The sequence below is a fragment of the Hylobates moloch genome, unplaced genomic scaffold (genome assembly GCF_009828535.3).
Source record: "Hylobates moloch isolate HMO894 unplaced genomic scaffold, HMol_V3 SCAFFOLD_219, whole genome shotgun sequence".
Taxonomy (NCBI): domain Eukaryota; kingdom Metazoa; phylum Chordata; class Mammalia; order Primates; family Hylobatidae; genus Hylobates; species Hylobates moloch.
The window spans coordinates 34,978-46,568 of record NW_026652494.1 but is presented as its reverse complement, the minus strand read 5'-3'; the positions used below and the strand labels follow the sequence as shown (position 1 = coordinate 46,568).

At 39.4% G+C, this 11,591-nt stretch overlaps 1 protein-coding gene across 1 annotated transcript in view; it reads left to right on the top strand.

Moving 5' to 3' along the window:
- Nucleotides 1-993: 993 nt before the first annotated feature.
- Nucleotides 994-11,591, top strand: part of LOC116464148 (phospholipid phosphatase 1-like) — a 30,557-nt gene continuing 19,959 nt past the window's right edge. Inside the window, exons 1-2 of the mRNA XM_032147423.2 lie at nucleotides 994-1,028; nucleotides 4,464-4,745. Coding sequence (XP_032003314.2) covers nucleotides 994-1,028; nucleotides 4,464-4,745 — 317 coding nt within the window. The remainder of the gene's footprint in view (nucleotides 1,029-4,463; nucleotides 4,746-11,591) is intronic.

The following is an 11,591-nucleotide window of genomic DNA, read 5'->3' as shown; positions in this document are numbered from 1 at the left end:
TGCCCAGGCTGGAGTGCAGTGGTGCGATCTTGGCTCACTGCAACCTCCGACTCCAGGGTTCAAGCGATTCTCTTGCCTCAGCCTCCCAAATAGCTGGGATTACAAGTGCCTGTCACCACACCCAGCTAATTTTTGTATTTTTAGTAAAGATGGGGTTTCACTATGTTGGCCAGGATGGTCTTGAGCTCCTTACCTCGTGATCCACCTGGATTATAGGTGTGAGCCACTGTGCCCAGCCTATTCTCTGCTATCTCAACATAACCTGTGAGAAAGTTATCTTTACATTTAATAAAATGGCAAGTAAATTAATAGATTAGTGCAGACTGCTTTAAAAAGAACAGATTGTTTAAAGGTACTGTTTTCATCTCTACAGTATCACTGAAAACAAACACTGCTTAGGGCAGTGGTTTTATGTATGTATGTTTTGATTAATTGATTGACAGAGTCTCTGTCACCCAGGCTTGGATGGAGTGCAGTGGTGTGATCAGAGCTCACTGCAGCCTCGACCTCCTGGGTTTAAGTGATCCTCCTGCTTCAGCCACCTGAGGAGCTGGGACCACAGGTGTGCACCACCACACCCGGCTAATTACATTTTTTTTTTTTAAGAGATAACTATCTCTCTGTGTTGCGCAGGCTTGTGTCTCAAACTCCTGGGCTCAAGCAGCCCTCCTGCCTCAACATCCCAAAGTGCTGGGATTATAGGTGTAAGCCACCATGCTCTGCCATATGTGCTCATTTGAAATAATTCCATTTTATTCATTAACTCAGCCTCTTTCAGGCCATGCTTGGTTAGACTTGTATACATTTAACTTTATTTACTAGAAAGTAAATCATTTATTTAAAAAAATCGCTATGATTAAGACTGCATACCAGGGCCTTGACATGAGTTGCAAATGATTCATTAATAAATGAGTGATTGAGGGAGCTGGCAGGTAGAGAACCAGGATTATTATAGTTTCTGAGAAGACATGAGATAATTTCAATAAGGAGGAAATGGTCAGTGAAGTCAAATACACTGAGAAGTTAAAGTAAGTGAGAGTTGATAAAAATCTGTTTGATCTGGCTGGGTGTGGTGGCTCATGCCTGTAATCCCAGCACTTTGGGAGGCCGAGGTGGGTGGATCACAAAGTCAGGAGTTCGAGACCAGCCTGGTCAAGACAATGAAACCGCTTCTCTACTAAAAATACAAAATTTAGCTGGGCGCAGTGGTGGGCGCCTGTAATCCCAGCTACACAGGAGGCTGAAGCAGGAGAATCACTTGAACCTGGGAGGTGGAGGTTGCAGTGAGCCGAGATCATGCCGCTGCACTCTAGCCTGGGCGACAGAGCAAGACTCCGTCTCAAAAAAAAAAAAAAAAAAACTCTGTTTGATCTGATGAGACAATTTTGACTTTTGAGAAAAAAATCAGTAGAATAAAGGAAATGGAAGTGGTTAGAGATATTTAGGAAGGAGAAGAAGATGTGGAGATGTGTCATTGATTTTAACCAATTCTTTTGGGAAGGTGGGCCCTGAATGAAAGACATAAAATCATAGGGACAGTGTAGAAACATATAAAATTATCTTGGTTGATGGAGATTTAAAGGGGATGGTAAGAGAATACTATGGGAGATAGGCTTAAAAAGGTTGAATCACTCTGATTTAGATAATTATTAGCTTTGAACTTCATAAGTATTGTTTTACTCCTCCAAACATTTTTATTTCTTCGATAATTTGTCATATCCTAGAATCTAAGTAAATAATGCATTATAAATAGTCTCAGTTTTAGGATAGGCCACACTTGGCTTAGGTGTAGACTTCATGAAAGGTTAAGAATTGGCATAAATGGCTCAAAGGTTAGGGTAAGGAATTAAAATGAAACAAAAGAATATGGCTATCTTGTGTGGATCAAATGGGCAGACGCATCTCTGCATTTAATTCAGAAGAATTGATTTAGAACTTCTCTATTGTCTGCTTCTCTCAGCGATGTGAGTTGACCTGGCATTTGCTGGCTTTAGAGACTCCCCTGCATGCCCAGTATTAATGGTTAAGTTTCAGCTTACACTACTTCTGAAGATCAGCTTTTAATCTGTGCCCAGTATTCTGAATATTCCTAGCAAACGCATTTTCTGTCATCACTGGCAAGAGCCAGGATTTGGGTGGCCATAAACTATGATGAATATGACTAGGAAGACTCACAGAACATACTAACTGTTTCTGGAAAATAGTCGAGTGCCTAAGAACAGCTCATACCCGAGATGTGGAAGTTTCAACTGCTGAAACTGTGGTTGATTAATATATTTGATATGTTTTCAAGAATCAAAGATTAATTCCAAAATGAAATGTTAGATAAGTTCTTTCTGGCTGCTGATCTGTGAGGAATTACTGGGACCCCTTAATGGCCTAAGGAGGCAATGTATACTGAAATGGAAAGGGTTCTTCTGTTGGCAGTCAGGGATAACCCTAAGCAAAATTGTAAAGGAATGACATTCCTGGAAGTACATATAGTTTACCTCTCCTGTGACCTGTTCTCAGAAAACAATCTGACTCATTCACATTAAGGACTATAATTAGAACTGTATTTTTATGGGGCTTAACATGTGTAAACTAAGGGCATTTGCTGTTTACCCAAGGCAGCACCTTTCACTAAAATTTATTGACCACCTACTTTGTTTAGGTCACTCTGGTGATACGAGGAATCCTCCTTACCTTGTAGAGTTCATACTCTCATTGTCAAAGTTATAACATTCTAATTATGGAACTTTAGGAGCCATTGAGCCAGGTGAGGGAAGGATTTTAGGTATCAGATTCTTGAAATCCCTTTCGGGAAGCAACCATTTATTTTACTTATGGTAAGACTTACTCTGAAGACAGTTGATCCTCATTAAATGGAAATGTTTGAATGCTTTATAAAATTGTTTATATAAATTTAAGGTGAAGCAGAGAAACTAGTAATGCATCTCAAGTCAAGCTTTGCTACTTATATTCTCTCCACACAGATTAGCAAACCCACTGTTCAGGCTGCTCTGTGTTTGTGTTTTTTTTTAATTTTTTTAATTTTTTTTTATTTTTTGAGATGGAGTCTTGCTGTGTCGCGCCCAGGCTGGAGTGCAGTGGCACCATCTCGGCTCACTGCAACCTCCACTTCCTGGGCTCAAGTGATTCTCCCACCTCAGTTTCCCAAGTAGCTGGGGATTATAGGCGCCTACCACCACTCCTAGCTAATTTTTTGTATTTTTAGTACAGATGGGGTTTCACCATATTGGCCAGGCTGGTCTCGAACTCCTGACCTCAAGTGATTCACCCGCCTTGGCCTCCCAAAGTGCTGGGATTACAGGAGTGAGCCACAGTGCCCGGCCTTAACTGTTTATTTTGGTTTCAGATAGCTACAGTCTTACCATCTTTTTTAACAGCAAATGTTACTATTTATAATATTGCCATTCAGTATTATTTGAATTCTCAGGATATTGGTTTGTTAACTTATAAAGCATTGGAAACCTTTTTATACTTTTAAATTAGTGATTAAAAGTCTCGTCCCACCCCTTGGGACCCCAGCAGAGGTCACCTGGAAGGCAGGACTGGTATATCCTGTTAGCTAAATCCCTGCCCTCTGAATCCTCTAGCAATCCTCCCTGAGATGATTTTACTCTTTTTAATATGATGGATGTCTTTGATTCAAAGGAATATTTGAGAAAAATGAAGACTCTGTCAGATAAAAGTACTTATACGCAGGAGTTTCTGATTGGGGAAGTATGTATGTATGTATGTATGTACGTACGTATGTACGTACGTATGTATGTATGTATGTATGTATGTATGTATGTATGTATTGAGACGGAGTATTGAGCAAGACGCTCTTGTTGCCCAGGCTGGAGTACAATGGCATGATCTCGGCTCACTGCAACCCCTGCCTCCCAGGTTCAAGTGATTTTCCTGCCTTAGCCTCCAAAGTAGCTGGGATTACAGGCACCCGCCTCCATGCCTGACTGATTTTTTGTAGTTTTAGTAGAGACAGGGTTTTACCATGTTGGCCAGGCTGGTCTCGAACTCCTGACCTTGGGTGATCCACCTCCCTCGGGCTCCCAAAGTGCTGGGATTACAGGCATGAGCCACCACACCTGGCTGGAAGTTTGTTTTTTGGACAAGCCATAGTTTTTGTCCTCCAGGATATATCACTTTCTACTTTTTAAAGCTCTGTTTGTTTGAATACAAGAAAAAAAATAAGATCTTGTTATTTTAGGTAAGCGATCATACGATTTTGGCCCAGCTATGGCTTTGTAAGTAATGTCCACCATTGATATGACACCTTTTTTGTGGTTTGGAATTGGATATCCTAAGTTGACTCTCCATTATAAAGAAGGGGCTGGGACCGTTTTTGAAACAAAGATCTTTTTGTGATTTACCATTTCCTTTTTTCCCCCTATGTTTTGTTTTGTTTAAAGTGCCTGCTTGCTACTTTAACATGTTATTTTTCTGTTTCTTTTTCAGATTATTCTTGGAGAAACCCTGTCTATTTACTGTAACCTTTTGCACTCAAATTCCTTTATCAGGAATAACTACATAGCCACTATTTACAAAGCCATTGGAACCTTTTTATTTGGTGCAGCTGCTAGTCAGTCCCTGACTGACATTGCCAAGTATTCAATAGGCAGACTGCGGCCTCACTTCCTGGATGTTTGTGATCCAGATTGGTCAAAAATCAACTGCAGTGATGGTTACATTGAATACTACATATGTCGAGGGAATGCAGAAAAAGTTAAGGAAGGCAGGTGAGTGTTAAATTGCTAATGCTTGTTTAATCTTGTATATTCTTGGAATAGAAGGTTTCAGTGACTGGAAGATAAGCCACGCACTTAGAGAAGTTAGTGTTATCACCGGGAGGTGAATTTTGATTTTGTATGAATTGTTCTCTCTCATCATGCCTTTTTCCTTTTTTATTGCTGTCTTCCATTTAACAGTATTTTACTGCAGCTCTTTTTTTCATCGCCAGCGTGTAAGAATGTTAAATGAACCTTATAGATCATTTAGGCTAGAGTCAGCAAACTTTTTCTTAAGATGCCAGATAACATATATATATATATATATTTTTTTTTTTTTTTTTTTTTTTTACATTTTTATATTATTATTTTGTAGAGACTAAGTCTCACTATGTTGCCTAGGCTGGTGTCAAACTCCTGGGCTCAAGTGATCCTTCCACCTTGGCCTCCCAAAGTGCTGGGGTTACAGGCATGAGCCACCACACCCAGCCAATAGTAAATATTTTAGGCTCTCTGGGCCATATAGTCTCTTTCACAACTATGGAACTGTGCTGTTAATAGCAAGAAAGCAGCCATAGACAATACTTAAATGAATAATGTGGCTATGTTCCAATAAACTTTACAAAAACAGTGGCTGCCACAGGGGTCATAGTTTGCCGAACCCTGATCTAGTCCCACCATTATTTATGAAGCTCTGCTAGATCTTAGTATTCTTAGATTATTATTATTATTGTTTAGATTTTTTTTTTTATAAGGTAACTTGGTTCAGATTGTGACAGCTCTAGGTCATCAGGTTGCTGTCTTATAACGCCCTTTTTGGGCTCCTTTCTGCATGCTGGGACACCATTAGACATGAATGAAATAGAATGTTTAGAATTCAGAAGATCCAACTTTTAAAATTTATAGATGAGGAAAAAATAGAGGACCAAGAACACTAAGTAAAGCCACTAATTAGTAGCAGAGCCAATTCCTCATTTCAAGTTTCAAAATTGTCAGCCTTATCTTTTTATGTATGAAGTTTAATTTCCTTTAGTTGTTCAAAGTACAAATACTTCCTTGGGTAAAACATCCTTTGTTTGTTTGATTTTTTTAGATATGATTTCTAGATACTTAATTGTCTTTGTTGGTATTCTTGTAAGCAACGTGGGCCTGCTAGTAGCTTCAATTTTTTTTTCTTTTTCCTTTTTTTTTTTTTTTTTTGAGACAGAGTATTGCTCTGTCACCCAGGCTGTAGTGCAGTGGCACGATCCTGGCTCACTGCAGCCTCTGCCTCCCGGGTTCAAGCGATTCTCCTGCCTCAGCCTCCTGAGTAGCTGGACTACAGGCATGCCCCACCATGCCCTGCTAATTTTTGTATTTTTAGTAGAGACGGGGTTTTACCATGTTTTCCAGGCTGGTCTCAAACTCCTGACCTCAGGTGATCTGCCTGCCTCGGGTTCCCAGAGTGCTGGGATTATAGGCATGAGCCACAGCACCTGGCCAGTAGCTTCAATTTTTTGTATTTAGTGGGGATGAAAAAAATCTTATTTAATTAGAGTATATACTATGGTATTTGCTTGGGGTTTAGCAGTGAACAAGACATCTCTGGTCCCCATCTTCATGGACCTTAGTCTGGCAGGGAAGATTTACATTAAACAAAGGATGAGAATGGAAGAGAACTTGCTTGGTGATAAAGAGGTCAAAGAAGAGAAAGATCAAGCTGTTAAATGGCAAGCTTTGAGGTGGTGAGGAGGACTGATGTGGGTGTAAAGTCTTAATGAAGGAGGGAAAAGTGACTGAAGAGGTAGACAGTTGAGAAATAGTTGGTAAAAGGTGATATTGTTGATTTGAGTTCAGGTGAACAAGCATTTTTATAAGGGGGTAGAGGAAGAATGGTCCAGAAATGGCTTTGAGGAATGATGAAAACACCAATATCATTACTGGACTCTTAAGGTGTATGGGCTGTGTAGATCTCATTCCGTGCAGGGGCAAGCAGTATCGTAGGGAAAGGCTCTTTAACTGGATGACGAGGAGGTACAGAGAGCCTTCAGGGAACAGTTTGGAGACACAGGGAAAGATAGAGGACTTTAACAGTAGAGCCAGAATTCCAGAGTGTTCAGTGGAGGAATAGGAACAGAGGGGATGAACAAATGGCTTGGGTGGAGGAGAGGAAGCCTATTGAAAATGAGACTGAAATTTAAAACAAATTATAAAGAAGAACAAATAGCTGGGTAAAAACATACCATGTAAAACAAAATCCGATACAGGCTTATCCAACCTGCAGCCCACATGTGGCCCAGGATGGCTTTGAATGCAGCCCAACACAAATTCGTAAACTTTCTTAAAACATTATGATTTTTGTTTGTTTATTATCAGATATTGTTAGTGTATTTTATGTGTGGCCGAAGACTGTTCTTCATCCAGTGTGATGCAGGGAAGCCAAAAGATTGGACACCCTGATTTAATAGAATAAAATTATCATGATTTCTTCTTCCATCTATAACAACCATATAGCCTTTAAAAAATACCATACATATTTATGAATGCAATGATAAAACCAGCTATAGCATTACGGCTGGCGTGGTGGCTGATGCCTGCAATCTCAGCACTTTGGGAGGCAGAGGTGGACAGATCACTTGAGGTCAGGAGTTAAAGACCAGCCTGGCCAACATGGTGAAACCCCGTCTCTACTAAAAATACAAAAAGTAGCCAGGCATGGTGGCCACATGCCTGTAATCCCAGCCACTCGGGAGGCTGAGGCAGGAGAATCGCTTGAACTCTGGAGGCAGAGGTTGCAGTGAGCAGAGATTGCGCCACTGCACTCCAGCCTGTGCGACAGCGTGAGACTCCATCTCAAAAAAAAAAAAAACAAACCACCCCCGCCCCACATAAAAAAACACATATAGGATTTAAATCACAAAGGAAAAAAATAGAATAGATACTAGTCAAACTACTCTTTTAAATAGCTTTTTTGAGGTATAATTCACATGACATAAAATTTGCCCATTTTAAGTGTACAATTGAATAAATTGTATTTGTAAAGTTATTTACCGTTACAGTCAAGTTTTCAGATATTTGAAAAGCTTGTCCCTGAGTGTTTACAGTCAATTCACACTCCCATCTGCAACCCCGGGGTCAAGTTTCTGTCCCTATAGTTTTGTGTTTTCTAGAATATTATATAAAAGGAATCCTACAGTGAGTACTTTGTTGTGTCTGCCTTCTTTCACTTAACATGTTAGTTTTGCAATTCATCCATGTTGTTGTTTTTCTCCCCCTGAGGTATATTCGATTGTATGGATATAACACAGTTTACTTATCCATTCATGCAAATATTGATGGACATTTGAGTTGACTCCAATTTTTGGCTATTAAAAATAAAGCTGTTCTGGCCAGGTACGGTGGCTCACACCTGTAATGCCAGAACTTTGGGAGGCCAAGGCTGGGTAGATCACTTGAGGTCAGGATTTCGAGACCAGCCTGGCCAACATAGTGAAACCCCATCTCTACTAAAAATACAGAAATTAGCCAGGTGTGGTGGTGCACACCTGTAATCCCAGCTACTAGGGAGGCTGAGAGGCTGAGGCACAAGAATCACTTGAACACGTGAGGTGGAGGTTGCAGTTAGCCCAGATCACGCCAGCCTGGGTGACAGAACAAGACTGTTTCTCAAAAAAAAAAAAAAAAGATGTTCTGAACATTTGTGTACCAGTACAGTAATATATACTTTTATTTTTCTTGAACAAATTATCTAGGAGTAGAAGTGCTGGACTATATATAGCATGTGTGTAGTTAACCATTCTAAGAAGCTGCCAGTCTTTTACACAGTGGTTGTACCATTTTGCATTCTCTCCAGCAAGGCATGAGAATCCCAGTTAACTTCACATCCTTGCCATTATTTATTAATGGCCAGTCTTTGTTATTTTAGCCATTCTAGGGGTTTTTGTTATGGCATCTCAGTGTGGTTTTAATTTGTATTTCCTTAATGACCAGTGTTGCTGAACATCTTTTTGTGTGTTTCTTGTCCATTCAGCTATTGTCATTTTTGAAATGTTAACTCTTTTACCCATTAAAAAAAAAGAGTTGCTTGTCTGAGTTGTAAGAGTTCTTTATATATTCTGAATAAAAGTCCTTTGTTAGATATATGTTTTCAAAATATTTTCTCTCAATCTGTGGCTTGCTATGTATTTTCTTATTTATTTATTTATTTATTTATTTATTTATTTATTTATTTATTTATTTATTTATTTATTTATTTATTTATGGGACAGGATCTTGCTTTGTTGTCCAGGCTGTTTTTGAACTCCTGTGCTCAAGCGATCCTCTTGCCTTGGCCTTCCAAAGTCAAAGTGCTGGAATTATAAGCATGAGCCACCATGCCCAATCAACTTTTTCTTTTTTTTTTTTTTTTTTTTGAGACAGGGTCTCACTCTGTCGCCTAAGCTGGAGTGCTGTGGCGCAATCTCGGCTCACTGCAACCTCATGCCTCAGCGTCTTGAGTAGCTGGGATTACAGGTGTGTGCCACCATGCCCAGCTAATTTTTGTATTTTTAGTAGAGACGAGTTTTACCATGTTGGCCAGGCTGGTCTTGAACTCCTGACCTCAAGTGATCTCGCCTCAGCCTCCCAAAGTGCTAGGATTACATGCATGAGCCACCGCTCCTGGCCCAACTTTTTATTTTATTTTTCTTTTTTATCTTAAGTTCTAGGATACATGTGCAGAACATGCAGTTTTGTTACATAGGTATATATGTGCCATGGTGGTTTGCTGCACCTATCAACCCGTCATCTAGTTTGTAAGCCCCACATGCATTAGGTGTTTGTCCTAATGCTCTCCCCACGCCTTACCCCACACCCCCTGACAGGCCCCGGTGTGTGATGTTCCCCTCCCTCTGTCCATGTGTTCTCATTGTTCAACTCCCACTTATGAATGAGAACATGCGCGTTTGGATTTCTGTTCCTGTGCTAGTTTGCTGAGAACGATGGTTTCCAGCTTCATGCATGTCCCTGCAAAAGACATGAACTCATTCTTTTTTATGGCTGCTTTCTTTTTCTTTTTCTTTTTTTTTTTTAAGATGGAGTCTCGCTGTATCCCCCAGGCTGGAGTGCAGTGGTGCGATCTCGGTTCACTGCAAGCTTCGCCTCCCGAGTTCACGCCATTCTCCTGCTTGAGCCTCCTGAGTAGCTGGGACTACAGGCACCCACCATCATACCCAGCTAATTTTTTGTATTTTTAGTAGAGACGGGGTTTCACCGTGTTAGCCAGGATGATCTCGCTCTCCTTACCTCGTGATCTGCCCACCTCGGCCTCCCAAAGTGCTGGGATTACAGGTGTGAGCCACCGTGTCTGGCCGGCTGCTTTATTTTCTTAATGGTGGTTTTTGAAGCTTAAAAGTTTTAAATTTGATAGAATCTAATTATCATTTTTTTCTTCTATGATTTGTGCTTTCTGTGTCCTAAGAAATCTTTACTTGCCTCAACGTTCCAAAATTTTTTTATTTTTTAAAATAAGTTTTATGATTTAAGTTATTTGTTTAGTATTGTGATCCATTTGAATTATTTTTTGTGTATAATGTGACAAAAAGTGTCAATATCTACTTTTTCTCCGTTGAATATCTGGTTGTTCCAACATTATTTATTGACCAAAAAAACATTTTCATATTGAATTATGTTGACACTTTTGTTGAAAATGAACTGACGATATAAATGTGGGTCTATTTCTGGACACTTAATCTAGTTCATTGCTCTATATGTCTCTCATGCGAATACCATACTGCAGCTTTGTAATAGTTTTAAAATGAGGTGTAATGGGAAGCTTTTAACTTTGTCCTTCTTTTTAAAGCTTGCTTTGTCTATTGTAAGCTCTTTTGTTTTCTTTGAAAGCACAGAAATTTTATTGAGATTGCTTGAAATATATAGATCAATTTTTGAAGAATTGCTGTGTTAATATTGGGCCTTCCAATCCATGAATATGTTGTATCTCTCCATTAACTTAGGTTTTCTCTAGTTTCTCATGCCAGTGTTTCTTAGTTTTCAGGGTCTGGGTCTTGCATACGTTTTGTTAAGTATATTACTAACTTAATGCCATTGTGAGTTTTTTTAAATCAATTTGGTTTTGGCCAATTTGGTTCATAAGTGGGAGTTCAACAATGAGAACACATGGACAGAGGGAGGGGAACATCACACACCGGGGCCTGTCAGGGGGTGTGGGGTAAGGCGTGGGGAGAACATTAGGACAAACACCTAATGCATGTGGGGCTTACAAACTAGATGATGGGTTGATAGGTGCAGCAAACCACCATGGCACATATATACCTATGTAACAAACCTGCATGTTCTGCACATGTATCCTAGAACTTAAAACCAAATTTAAATCAATTGGTTTTTATATTAATCATGTATCCTGTAATCTTGCTAATTTAACTTATTAGTTGGAGTAATTTTATAGATTCCTGAAGGTTTTTCGCTTTCCCATTCATGTTGTGTGTGAATAAAGAGAGCTGTACTTGTCTCTTTTATATTGCCTTAGATTTCTTTTCCTTCCCTTATTTCACTGGCTAAGACCTGCAATACAAGGTTGAATGAAGTGGTGAGAGCAGATTGCTTGTCTTCTTCCTGACCTTAGGAAAGAAGCACTCAGCCTTTCACAAATATGTTACCTGTGTGTTTCTTTTTTTTGTAGATGCTTTTTGTTAGATTTTTATCATGAATGGGTATTGGATTTTGGACATGCTTTTTCTGTGTTTGTTAAGATGGCTATATTGTTTTTCTTCTTTATTCTCTAATATAGTATATTATGTTAGTTTTTTGAATATCAAAGCAACTTTTTATCCCTGGGGTATATACTTGGTCATGGAGTATTATACTTTTTATATTAATTGG